Source organism: Thalia democratica, chromosome 3, assembly GCF_965202585.1.
Source record: "Thalia democratica chromosome 3, ktThaDemo2.hap1.1, whole genome shotgun sequence".
NCBI classification, from domain to species: Eukaryota; Metazoa; Chordata; class Thaliacea; order Salpida; family Salpidae; genus Thalia; species Thalia democratica.
In genome coordinates this window covers 32,670,608-32,685,223 of record NC_139167.1, presented here as the reverse complement: position 1 = coordinate 32,685,223, position 14,616 = coordinate 32,670,608, and the positions used below count along the sequence as shown (strand labels likewise).

General features: G+C 23.8%; 1 protein-coding gene across 1 annotated transcript; it reads left to right on the top strand.

Moving 5' to 3' along the window:
• Positions 1 to 3,787: 3,787 nt before the first annotated feature.
• Positions 3,788 to 13,021, top strand: LOC145832204 (kelch-like protein 26). The gene is made up of 2 exons (XM_082939527.1): positions 3,788 to 3,875; positions 11,526 to 13,021. The coding sequence occupies exons 1-2, from the start codon at positions 3,788 to 3,790 to the stop codon at positions 13,019 to 13,021; spliced, it is 1,584 nt and encodes a 527-aa protein (XP_082795653.1).
• Positions 13,022 to 14,616: the final 1,595 nt, after the last annotated feature.

Here is a 14,616-nt window from a genome sequence, read left to right as displayed (position 1 = left end):
CTATTAAAAGGAGGGACCTTAAAGTAATATAATTGTTTTAATTAAAGAAGAACAGTGAAAATTGATATTTTTGAAAAGTATAAAATTTATTGCACTGAATTTTTTGATAGTAACTATAGCTTTTTTTTATAGATTTGTATTGTTAACTTTAAAAATTTAGGGGTTGTTATTAGTTAATAAATAAAATAACAAATTTATTTTTTTATTAAAATTCATTGTCATTATTTTATAAATAGCTTTACTTAATTTAAATGTATTAAAATGCAGCAAACGTGTATTTTACATGATATAAAAAAATTAGTAAAACTTATTTTTTTTTATAGTATTTAGCACAAAGTTGTATAAAGAAGTATGAGTTTCTGATTCTAAAATTAGAACCAAGTAAGAAAAGTTTTAAAACTGTTTCTATTTTTGTTTTTCACACTTATACATTTAACTTTGAAAAAGATGCATTTGTACGTTTTAAGTATCACTTGATGTTTCTTATCGTAAAGCAATGTTTTTACTTTCATAAGTAAATATGCCGTTTACATACATTTAATTTTTATGAAATATAAGTGGTATTGTTCCTACTAAAAACATCTTGAAATAGGTTATGAATTTTCACTTTCATAAGATAAGTAAAAAGTTATAAAGCCATTATCCATTGGTCGTTTATATAAATGTAATTTTTACAGAAGAAAAATGCAACAAGTTTGCCTGCAAGTAAATAATAAACAATTTGTTTAGAAAACTGAGTTATAAGTTAAGCTTTTTGATAGTTACGTCACTATCCTATTTGTAGAAGTTTTTAAAATAAATCTACTGTATGAATTTTAAAACAGTCTTTTATCTATATCAATTTTACAAAATATTATTAAGATAAACCTATAAGTCAGCAGCTTTTTGTAAATCACGATAATTTTTGCAAATAGAGGAAAACTCTTCGTCTGACTGACGAGTCCTAATAAGGACTAAACAAGTCTCAGCTAACCGAAAGCTTGTGGTCTGATGATCGAATTGACATGATCAATCCTTTTTTAAACTAAGTTGGTAAAATAGTTTTTGAAATTTTTATGAAAACGCTTTATAAAATACAAAATCAACCTAGAATTAGAAAACTACTAGTACTAAATATTATGTGTCCTTTAATATATACAATGATATCTAACATGATATTAATAGTACAGTTTTACCGTTGTTTAGTTATCTTAAAAACCTTTTTTTAAATATTTTTATGCAGCTAGAATAATCAAATATGTAAGGTGATCTATAAATACGTTAAATTATACAACTCTATATGTAAACTACAAAACAACAAGCTAATTGAGCTTTTGAATACTTATAAACCTTTATAAAGATAAAAAATATATAAAGGATAGAAACTATAGGAGAGGCCAGATTATTCTAGATAAAATGTCAAATTTTGATAAGTTCCACAAGTAAAATAAGTAAATATTAAAATAAAATCACTTTATGAAAATGTTGTACATTGTTATTAGTGAACAGTATATTTTTATTAAGTAAAAACACAAACTTATTTTTTAAACTCAGTTTATAAGCCTGTATCAACTTGCAATGTTCACGCAGAAATGGTAAATAAAACTAATTGTTTCATTAAATTTAAGTTACAAAAAATTTTAGTTATTTAGTTGTTGAAGTTTTGCTTCAGTGAAGTACATTTTTGTATCAAATAGTTATGTTGAACTTAATTTTTCAGTATTCATTTATAAATTGAGAAGTCTTTACTAACAGCATAAACTTTGAAAATGATTGTGTTAGTTACAAGTCTATATTGTTTTTAGTTGTTTACACAAATCTTTAGATCGAGTTCTACATACATTCATTTATATAAACTATTTAAAGGTATTTTTTCTTTCGTTACTTCTGTCATATGTTAATCAATAATACATGGTTTTATTAAATCGGCTTGTATCTAGGAAAATGACAAAAATAAGGTTCATAAAAAAGCATTTTCAATTAAAGAGAGTTACAATAACTTTTAAAAGTTATTGCTTCGTTGAAATTAACATAACATTTTTTTTCTAATGTTTTTTGAGCTTTATAAAAGAAATAGACTAATAGCTACTAAATATTTACGTATGATGCGTACAGTAATGTGTTTTTATATTATCCTATTTTAAATTGGTATATACACGAAATGAATTAAAAAGTCGCTTAACATACTTTTTTTTTCTTAAAGTGAAATTTTTATTTTCATAATCAATTTTTTCTACTTACGCTAAAAGTTTCATTTCAAAACTTAATGAAGATCAGTAAAGTTAGAAACAATTTTTAAATTTTAATGTTTTTATGTAACAACCCAATGAACTTTAAATTCAAAATTTTTCAGTGAGTTGTAATTTAGTGATTTAAGCTCCTTGTAATAAAATTATACCTAGCAGAAAATGAAAAACTAAACAGCCAACTTTTTAAAAATTTCCAATTAATAGTTAACTACCCATTATACTTTAATTTCCTCAATATAAGATTTTAGCCTGAAAGTTATAAAAATCTAGTTGAGAAAACATGCTAAATGGAGATACAGCATTAAAATCACAGTAATAAGTTCTAATGCTTACAATTAGGGAGCTTAGTATTTTTTAAGCGTTAAATTTTAACAACTATATTTATCAAAAAACCTTCACCGTATTTTTGAAAATTTAATTCTTTATTCATTCTTAATTTAAAGGTGATATGTTTTGTAACATTAAAGTGTCTTTTTCACATAAAGTTAATTTCTACAAATTATAAAGTTTTCTGAAGTTCTTTTTAAGTAAAAGTGTTTATTTTAAAAAAAAAAGTACCTTGTCTATATTTATTGCTTTATGCTAGCAACTTGTAACTCAGTTTTCTTAACAAACTGTTCGTCATAAACTTGCACGAAAACTTGTTTCATTTTTTCCTTTTTTCGTCAAAATTTACATCTATCTAAAACGACCAATGGATAATGGTTTTTAATAACTTTTTACTCAACCTAGAAAGCGAGAATACTGGCGGTAGTATTTAGTATTGAAGTTGAAATTAGTTATATTTCTATAGTTAAAATAAAAGCTGACTAAATTATCAAAATTATTTGCCCGACCAAAATTTACTTTCCTAATATAAGTAATTGAAATAACGTTGTAATAAAATGTTAACCAATCAATAAGAAATTAATTTCACCACTAGTTTTTTTTTAATTTTGCAAAATTTTAATTAAGTTTAAAATTTTTTTAATTGATTTAAAGCGAGTGAGGGTCTTAAGTTTTTGATACATTAGACTATTTTGAAACAGTGGAAAAAAGGCCTAATTAAGAGTTATTTTTAATATGTGGGAGCTAAAGTTCAATTAACAGTATTAAAAAAAAACGAATAAAAAGTACACCTATAAAAATTTTTAAAGGTTAATATAATGATAGAACAACGTTTGTACTATTTCTTTGCTCCACTAACCTCAAGTAGTACTTTAAAAATGCTTGAAGTTGATTTGTTTGTACATTTCTTTAGATTTAAACTAAAACTGTTTATTTACAAATGCAATCAAGTTTTGTTAAAGGATAAAAACAACAAAATAAACTTAATATTTAAATATAATAGTTATTTTGTACTTGTATTGTTAATTTATAGATATCAAATATACTGTGCAACATTTTTTTGTTTATTTATTCGAAAATACTTTAAAACTTTTATTAAATTAAACTTCTAAAAAACTTATGTTCTGCTAGAGATGTAGTAAGGTTGGTTTTAAGTACTAAAAACAACATAAAAATATACTACAATTACTAAGAAATATTATCCAACAAGTATTAAACTAATTGGAATATGAATGAGCTTGACAATAAATCCCAAGAAACCCATGCAAGTTACTCCCAAAGCTACTGCTTTGGCAGTTCTTTTGTATTCCTGGAAATCAGGTTTGTGGCATCTTTTTACTAATGTGATGAAATCCTTAATAAATTTCTTCCCCGACTCAATATATGATGTAAACTGATCCATTAGGTAATTTAATATATAAGTTTAAATAAGCTTCTAAAATGTATTAGTTTGTTAATTACAAGTCATTTTCAAACTGACAGCAAGCTAAATGGCTTTTTACTGTTTTAACACAACATATTTAAACAAGTGATATATTTTTTTATTTTTCGTACAAAAAAGTTTCAACTGTTATCAATTATAACTAACTGTTAATAATTCTTGTTTTAACTATTCTTTATCATAAAAAAAATCCAATAATATAAAGGTAATTAATTTATTAGGTTTCAAGTTTGCTTTTTTATAATTCATTTGAAACAATTATAAGATCTTAACTGAACTGAGTAGCTATAAAATAAATGAATTTAGTTAAAATTTCTAAAATAAGCTATAGTTTATAGTATAATAGAAAGTAATTACTATAAGCTTAGAACTGGTATCAAAACTTGAATGTCTAAAACACTTTTATAATAACATCAAAGATCTAAGCCTAAGAAATAAGAAACATAACACTTAAGCAAAAAATAATAAAATAAATTAAACTTATAAAACTAATTGGAAATACTTAATAAAATAAAGATTAAAGCCTCTACCAACACAAGTTTTATAAAACACTGTAATGTTTTTTGTTGATCTACTACATACACTACACACATATACACGTAAAACTTAAATCTTACATTTAGACTTAAAGAAAAAATATATACTCTTGAAATTTTTTAGAACTAGTTAAGCAAAAACTAACTCCATAGATGAAATTAATGACTATCAATGATGGTTTAATTTTAATTTTTACCATATCTATCATGATTACCTAATGTTAGAATGAAGAAGTCAGAAATAGTTGACTCTACTTATTTTAAATAAATCCCTTCAATATTAATAACAAGTCATTCATTATAAAATCAAATGAATAGTAATCATTAACATGTAAATTGATGGGTAAGTAAATTAACCAAACAAAAGATACATTAAATAACTACATGGTTTCGTGAACTAGATCTTCTTATTAAAAAACCAAAATTTATCCATAAAACATATGTCATAAACTGACAAGATAGTCTTAAAAGATATGAGTAGAAAAAGCTCCTAGTTAAGACTGAGTTATTTAGATAATGTCTTACTGTATAGAGATGGCCTGAGAAAGACTTTACTTAAAAGAAATAAATTACACACAAGTATTTTTATTTTTGTATTTTCATGGGAAAAAAGCCTAAATGTTATTTTAATAGAAACAGATTCAAGAGAAAAGATAAAAACCTGTAGTAATGAACTAAATACATAATGAAAAATACTTTATTAGAAATGAAACAAAACTAAATAAATAAAATAACAAACCTAGTATATATGAGAACAAAAATGAAGTACAACTCAATTAAATTATAAACTTCATAAATGTAAAATTGGTGCCTTTTTACTCAACACATCTGAATTTATTATCCTTTTGAATTCGTAATGAAATAGAGAGCCATTATTGTTTTAGCTAGCAGGGCTGCATAAAGTTTCAAAAGCAAAAAATTCTAAGCACTTATGAATTAAATGTCTAATTACTTTTTAATTAGTTATTTATTAACTTAAATAATTCAAAAACTTTTTAATTACTGTTGCATTATTGAGGAAAAAAAAAGTTTTAATTTTTTATTTTAGTTAAACCTTTGTTCAAGTATTATATTTTTACGTTTAAAACGTACTATTTAAAATTTCTGAATTCTATTTCAATGTCATAGTATCATTTAACTCTAAAAAAACATTGTTAAAAAACAAACTAATTTAGTGTTTATTATAAAGTTTTTGAACTTTAGTTACAACTAGACTAATACGAAAAAAAATACTGTTAGTTATCATACTAAAAAATTTAGTTTGAGAATTTAAAGTACTTGTAATTAATGTATTTAATTTTTTAATACTATCTTACTCGTTATTTCGTAGTTTTTGAAACATTTTTTTTTAAACATTGTTTTACGTAAATATAAAAGCTTTACATCACAAATAGACTTAATTTAAAAAAAAATTAAATTCAATAAAAACTTCTTTAACTAAATCTCAAAAAATGTTTAAATTTCGTAAAAAAATGAAAATGGCTTATAGGTATCAATAAAACCTACATAAAGATAATTATTTTTTTACTATACAATACATTTTGAGTTGTGGTAATTAAAAAACAAAGAATTCGAATTTCAACAGTCGTGTTCGCGCCTTGATATTATATATGTAGATTTTTGAACCTGGTATTAAATTTATAATGAATATTGAATTCAAACCGAAGTTAAGAAATAGTTTGAAATGATCACATAATCAATATATTCCTTAATATGGTCATTTCCAGCACATTGTGGTAGTTTTTCTCATACAAAGCAGTTTTTATTAAAACCAACAGGATGTAAAGAAAACAAATAGTCTTTTAAATTAAGTTAAAAAAATTTGAAATTTATTTTTTCTTGTTTTTCCCTTCAAATTTTATCAATCTTTAAGAACTATAACTCAATTCATATTTTTATAGTTTATTTATAAAAAATTTGGTTGACTGACTAAAACTAAAATAATCTTGGAGTTGACTGTATTAAGAACTAGTTTTTAACTTACTAGCAAAGGGAGGGATCTTCAAAAAATATAATTGTTTTTTATTTAAAAAAGAACAGTGAAATGTGACTTTTTTGAAAAAATATGAAAATTTATTGCACAGGATTTTTCTATAGTAAATATAGCTTTTTTTCTTATTATAGATTTCTATTGTTAGCTCTAAAGGATTTTTGGGTTGTTGTTCCTTAAAAAATAAAACAACAAATTTTTAAGTTTATTGAAATTCGTTGTCAAACTTATATATATATGTATATATAGCTTCACTTAATTTAAATATTTTGAAATGCAGCAAACATGCATTTTATATGATATAAAAATTTTAGTCAAACTTATTATTTTTTTTAGTACTATATCTCAAAATTTTTAAGAGTTTTTTAATTACTTTTAGTTATAAGTTCAAACGAGGTAGCAACAATATCTTTGCCACTTGGCTACTTAAACTGTTTTTGAAAAGTTGAGACTGAATTACACTTATCCAGGAGAACTATTCTGAGGTATTTAAAAACCTCAGGTATGATATTTTTTTGCAAAAGATTTACAATTTATTGAGCTATATTTTATTGTTTCTAAATTTAAGTGTCTCAAAATAAAGAGATGTAACTCAGACTTTTTATTTATCTATCATTTATAGCTTAAATAGTGGAGTCTATGCAATAACTAGAATTGGAAAACCTCATTTAAATATGCTATATACATTTTATTTAAAATAACTTTCTTTGACAGTTTTATGTTCATTTGTGTATCTCAAAGTATGCATCTAAACACAGAAAATATTAATTAGTTAAAACTTAAAAAAATTGTAAAGTATTTAATATAAATCTTTTCAACAAAACAAAAAATATTTTCCGAGTGCAGATTTTACTAGGAAAACAATAATTTTAACAATTTGTTTTGCTCTTGTATTCAGCTGATTTTGTTAGGCTTATATCACCTAATTTCTAATACAATTTTTTTTTTGTAAATAAACTTTACAGCTATAAAGTTCAAGTATTTTTAACTAGATACATAAAGATTATTGTTATTTATTTTGCTTTTTCAAACAGATTTTACCTTAAATTTGTTTCCAAACTAAAACTTAAAAAAATTTCTTATAAAACCTAGAAAAAGTCAAGAAATCCTAGAAAAAAGACTTCAAAAAACCTTAAGGTGTTAATTTGAATTTTTTTTTACTATAAGCTAGATTTTAAAGTATAGTATGTTAAGTCTTTTAAATATATTTGCATAAAAACATACTTTACAAAGATGGAAAAATATGTATGTTTAAAATTTAAAAGTCTTGCCAAAAAACCTGAGTGCCTTGATGAAACTAGAACCTAAAAGTTTAGGCAAACAAACCTGGAAAAACCTGTAATTTCGGAAATTTTGAAAAAAAATCCTAAAAAAGTCTGAAAATTTGTCTAAAAATCAATGGAAAAACCTAAAATTTTAGTAGTTTTAACATTTAAAGTAATAAAATTTTGATTTGACACAAAATTGTTCTCATGTATATAATAGATTTTTGTCATCATCACAAAAACTTTATCAAAAACATATATTTAAATTAGCCTTACAATATCTTTTCAATGTTATAATACTAATTGACTCAGTTTTTATCTCAAAATAAGATTTATACTGAAAATAGACTAAAAAAGTGTACATTAAAAAACCTGAAAAATATTTTGAAAACCTATAGAAAATTTGCCAAAATTTTTAGGCAACCCTGATCTAAACAATGAAAATATTAACAATATTTTAGATGCACTAGATGATCCGTGGCAACTAAATCTAAAATAAACACTATATTTGTTATTATTAGATCAGATTTCAGTTACAGGGTTGTCAAAAACCTGAACTTTGATAATTTGGGCTTAAAACCATATTTACTTTTATAAACCCCATAGTAGTTTTTGATCTTTAAACATTTTAATTTTTCTACAAATTAATATGTTATTATGTTGGCGTTTCAAGGTTGTTAAATTTAATTCAATATTTTTTAGCTTATTTAAATAGGTTTGCTTTTTAAAACTCAGGCAAACTCTGGCTACCTTAATGTAACTCAGGCTTGATTTTGGTAATTAATGCTGGCTTTAATTTTAAGTGTGGCAACTCTAGGCTGATTAAGATATAACTTATATTTTACCTATTAATATAACGTTTCTTAGTAAAAGAAAATTATGTGTTTTATATAAATATTGTATTTTGATTTAAGATATATTAAATTTAGTTTTGACTGTTTATTATAATAATTTCCTTTAGTAGAATAGCAAAAAATATATGATTATTTAAAAACTCAAAATTATATATATATATATATGTCAAACATGAAAAACTTTGAGTTTTAATAATTTTAAGAAGTTCTAAATTCTTTAACCCTAAATTTTTATCCTAATATTTAGATTAACACTAGGTGAAAAAAATAAGAAGTTTTTTTTAGTTTTCTTTTTTTATTGTAAATAAAGCTTTCTATTTAAAAATAATTAGTTTAGTTTTAATGAATAGGTTTAATTAAGTTTAATTAGTTTAATATTTAAATAGTTTAAAAGAAATGTCTTATACAACCTAAATAAAGCTTTTTTTTTTTAATATTTCAATATTATTGAGTTTTCTGTACGACTAAACAAAATGTCTATGCAGAGTAACAGAAATAAGCCATCAAGTTTTTCTTTTGTAGTCAAAAATATAGATATTAAGTAAATAAATACAATTACTATAAAATAAATTATAGCAACTTTTATAAATATTCTACTTGAAAAATGTAAGTTTTTTTAGCAGCTTTATTTTGTTGTTTGTCCAATTTTTCTGTTTTTAAGTAGTTTCTTAAAATCTTCTATTATATATTTGTTTTCTGTCACTGTTTATACATTTCTATCAAACTTAAAATAGAATAAAGATATGAATGAAATCTCAAAAGAAGTAAACCAAAACATCAGAGAAAATTTTGACAATATGATTATAAGAGATGCTGATCAAAAAGAACCTAATTTAAAAAAAATTAAAATGTTAAAGTTTTGTAAAGAAAACTCTGCAAAGCAATTCGAAGACAATACCATCCAATTTTTTAACTTAGGCAAGTTTATAGTTTTGTTAGCTTTAATTTTTAACATTAGTGCACATATTACTTATAAACGTATTGAATACAAAATTAATTTCATTAAAATTTTAAAACTATAAAACAATTAAGTTTAAGATAATACTTCAGATTTATTGCTGATGAGTTATAAAAAACAATATGTTTTATAAATTGGTTAAGCATTTGTTGTTCTTATGATTAAACTTGTTTCGCAAGACCTTAACATAAGAAGACAGCGATTATCAAACTAATAAAACGTTTGTCATATGTAAATTCTAGGGTGCACTTTAAATATTTAAAGTTTACATACTCAACTTCTACTATGATAAAAAGACTTAACTTTTATTTGTTTAGATATTACAAAGGCATAATAAGTATTTTTTATTAAACCACTTTTGAAAAAAAATAAATTAAAGAAAACTAAAAAGTTTCAAATTCTTGTGTAAATTTTCAAATTCCATAAATAAAAAAAAAATTGACAAACCCACATAACAACTGTTTAAAAATTGACAATATTTAATTTTATCCTTTTTTTTCAGTTCTTTTAATTACAAATTGGCATTTAAATTTTTTAATATCTAATTTTTTCAAGATTCTTAGAAAGATCAAAGCTTCATAAATTACATATTTAATATAACTTATGTATTGTTTACGTTCTGCATAGTATCACCAATTTTTAATTACAGTCTTTATTTCGGTTATAAATTAACATGTCTAATTTAAAAGTTTATCTTTTAGAGTTTATTGTTAAAACTTGCTTTATGATTACTGAAGCTACTTTTAATTGTTATATTAGCTGTGAAACTGCGAGTTAATTTCTTACACTATATATTTTATTGAACCTCCGTAAGTCAGACTGCATTCTAAGTAAATATTGTCTTAAATGAATTTATTTCGTTCTTGAGTTACAATAATTTTTACTGTTAAGTTTTTGTTATCGTGTTAGGTAAAATTTTCTTTTGAACTATAAAATATTTTTAATGTTTGTCGAATTAAGTTAAAGTTTCTATGCCAATTTAAGTGGCTACATTTAAGTAAAAAGGCTCATTGTAAAAAATAGTTTTTATTTTTCTAAGTTTTTTTGGTAAACTTAATCATATTTGTAATAGGCGGATTCGAGAGCTTATTGGTAACTGTATTTTTATTTACGGTTAAATGATTTTCGTTAACTGATACATTTTTATTTATTTTTTTATTGCTTTAATTGTTGTAGAATATTGTATTAAGACATGCTCAGGGTGGTAAGATCGGTTACTTATATATTTGAATTTTTCTTTAATTTTTGGGATATTAGTTTTAATGATAAAATTTAGCTCAGTTCATAAACAAAAATAGCAAAATAACCTAAAATAAGAACAGACGACACAAATCAAAACATATATTGAATTGTGCAGAAGCTGTTTTTTACTATAAGTTTGCCAATTTTTTTTAATTATTTGACACGTAACAAAGTATATATTTTTTTAAAGATTGCTTATAAACCTTATAATATTTCTAATAATATGCTAAACGCACTAAAATGCAGTTAAAAAAATAAAATTAGTTGTTTTCTTGTATTGTTTATATTAGTCTTCGCTTTTGTATCATTAACTTTGACATTTGTCAATTAAGTAAACAAATAAAAACAAGTTACTTTGATTATTTTTTACTAAAAAATATATATAATTATTAAAGTAACCTTTGAATATAAAATTTTGTCCCAGTTATTTGCTAAATTATCTATTAAAGCTTTGAGTAAAAACTTATAGAAAATCCTTAATGATTTTAATTATTTGTAGTTCGTTAATGCTTTTAAAAAAATTATTAGTTTTATTAATAGATAACTTTCCTTTTCAAATTAAAAAATATATCTAGTTTTGCTGAAAATTTTTAAAGTTCATGACTCTAATTATTAAAAATACTTATCAATAAAATTTTAAAAACTTTTACTTAATATTCATAATAACATTAACTTTTTTTAAAGGTGGAAGGCTTGAAAATAAAGATCTAGTTACAATAATTAAATCAAGCAAAAGAACTCTTGACGAAAATGTAAGGAATTTACTTTGCATAATCATTGAAAAAAAAGTAAATATTTTAAACGCGCTGACAATTTTTCAATTGATTAAAACTTTACAATTACCAAGTCTTAAAAAGGTGATAAATGATTTTATAAAACGTTGTTTCAATGCGCTTGTTGAAAACAGAAGTTTTTTAGAAATAAGTTTTATTGATATAAAAAGAATACTTTCAAGTTCTGAACTTCTTATAACATCTGAACTTGAAATTTATAAGTTCGCTATAAAGTGGATAGAACACGATACAGAAGAACGCAGACAATATTCAAAAGATCTTTTACTCACAACACGCCTCAACTTGCTTTCAAAAGACACTTTAAGATACCTTTTGAATGACCCATCTTGTTTGTTAGAAACAGTGGAATGTGTTGCAGTTTTAAAACAGCTCCTACATAATAAAGACCATTGTGACAATAAAAAACTGAATATGAACCAACCAAGTAGATATTGTTCACAAGATCAGTTCAACATACTTGTTTGCGGAGGCTTCAACACAAAATTGAATGCTGCTGTTAGAAATGTAACCCAGATAAACGAGTGTGACATGAACAGAGTACAAGCTTTTCCATCATTGATTAATGAAAGTCTCTATTCTCATGCTGTTTATGTGAAAGGAGAAATATTTGTGTTTAGTTGCCAAAGATCAAAATGTATACATAAATGTATGCCGAACAAGTATGTTGACCAAATATTAAAAACATCAGTTGACAAATATTCACCATTCACAAACACTTGGACTGAAGTATCTGAAATGATCGAAAGTTCGACTATAAACTTTTGCGCATGTGCTTTTATGGATCAGGTTTTCATTTTCGGAGGTGAAAAACACCGAAGCGAAGCTTCAACAAACACCTGTTTAAAGTTTGATACGAAAAGTTATCAATGGACAGTGGACGCTTCAATGAATGAAGAAAGGGTGAGAGCAGCGTGCACCGTGTTTGAAGAAACTATTGTAGTGTGCGGGGGATATTGTTATGAAGATCCCTATACTTACCTTTTTGATGTTGATATAGGTAATGATATTTCACTAGACACTGTGGAATCGTACGATGTGCTACCAAACAGCTGGTCTGAGATGCCCAGTATGGTGATAAGTAGAAGGTTTCACAGTTTAGTTGCGGTAAAAAGCAAATTGTTTGTTATAGATCACCCGTGTGAAGTGTACGATAGTACTAGTAAAAGATTCGCCGTTATGCCCGGTTCAGAACTCTTGGATGAATATTTTTGGTTCAAAGTAGCTTTCACAAGCGCCATACTTGTAGGAAATTATGTTTATGTTTTTGGAAATGACTCGACAGTCGTTTATCGCTATGATGTTAATGAAGATTGGTGGCAAGAATGTACAAGTAAAGTTACTGAAAGTCTTAGAAACTTTTTCTGCGTTAAAACACCTAAATTTTAGTTTGTGCGACTAAAAACAATATTTCTTTTGTATTTAAACACTTTATAGGATGTTTAACTTAAGGATTGTTTCAAACTGCTGAGATATATTTGAACGAAAATTGTTAAAATAAAAGACTAAAAAAGCTAGTTAGATGCAATGTTTATGGCTTAAAAATTTATTTTATTCTGAATATTTTAACCAAGAGTTTTACAGAAAATTTCTCTTAGTATTTAAATAAAACGTTTCGGATTCTAGTTAAAGTTATAAAATAATTTTTAAACGTATTTTTAATTTTTGATTTTTACTATTAATATATTGTTTTCTATTAACGTTTTTTTTTTTTACTAATAATTATTTAGAATATATTGCTAAAAAATTTATATAATAGTGTACATTAGATAATGTTACATAAGTTTTCTGTTTAAATAACTTGTTTAAAATATTTTATGTAAATGTTTTATATAAATGAAGATTTTAGAGCCTTTTTTATTACAAAACACATTGATTTTAGATGTTTTAAGTTATATAAAACAAAAGCAAATATTTCTAAAATATCGAGTATTTGTTTCTTGTTATTTACTAGCTATATTTTTAAAAGATGCTTTTAACTTTGAGCTTGTTAACCCTGAATAAAGAAAAAAAAATGAGTTGTCTTATATTTTAGAATTTCAAAAAGATAAACAAAATGTTTAAATCGGACACAATAAAAGCAATTAGATTTTTTTTCATAAGTTATTGAGTAGAGTTGTAAAAAATGAAGCCTCTCAGTTATAAAAGAATTAAAAACATATTTTTTTGCACAGAAAGTTCAATTTAAGACTTATTGTACTTATTGTAGCGAAATAACTTTAAAAAGGTATGAATCTGACCGAGATTGTTATATTTTCCATTGCTAACCGATGATAATGTTTTAAACAATAATTATTGATCTACTTTGTTTCAGTATCCGGATCTAAATCCGGCCTGAAAATGCCTTTTTAGGTTAAAATCTGGCCAAATACTAACTTAATTGATGCGGTAGTTCGCTTCTATTAAATAAATGAAACTAAATAAAGAATTTTTAGTCATTTCTTTCATTTTTAAGGTATTATATCATAGAAGAGCCGGAGAGGTTACTTCAAAAGGGTTATTTAGAATTACTTTTGTTTAAATTTAAAAACTAGTAATATCATTTTTACTATTTTTAAGCACTTACTAAAATATATACACAGTTCGATAAAATGGATTTATTTTATGACAGTTGGATTAAAAAGTTTTAATTAAAATATTCTGAATATCATCAAACTATAATAAAAGAAATCATATTTTGTTTGTTGCCAATAAAAGCTTGAAAAATAAAAACTAAAACCTTAATATTCTTCAAACACTTATCATAAATTACAGGATGCTATTTTTCTTATAAATACTTATACAGTCTTAACTAAAAAAAAAATTCTAAATTTATTAAATGTAAAGAAAAACTTTTTACTATTTTATTTTTTATAAGCAGTCCATTATTTTATTTTACTTTAAGAGGTCGCAACTTTTTTGTCAGTAAAACCTGGTTGTAAATAAAATTTTAATTTGCACATCATCTTAATTTAAATAAGATCTTTTTCATTTCAGTAAGTTGA

Excerpts from the sequence above, each read along its gene's own strand:
- LOC145832204 (XM_082939527.1), top strand. The coding sequence starts at position 3,788 with ATGAGCTTGACAATAAATCCCAAGAAACCCATGCAAGTTACTCCCAAA. Across the intron at positions 3,876-11,525 it reads TTTGTATTCCTGGAAATCAG|GTGGAAGGCTTGAAAATAAA; the intron begins GTTTGTGGCATC and ends CTTTTTTTAAAG.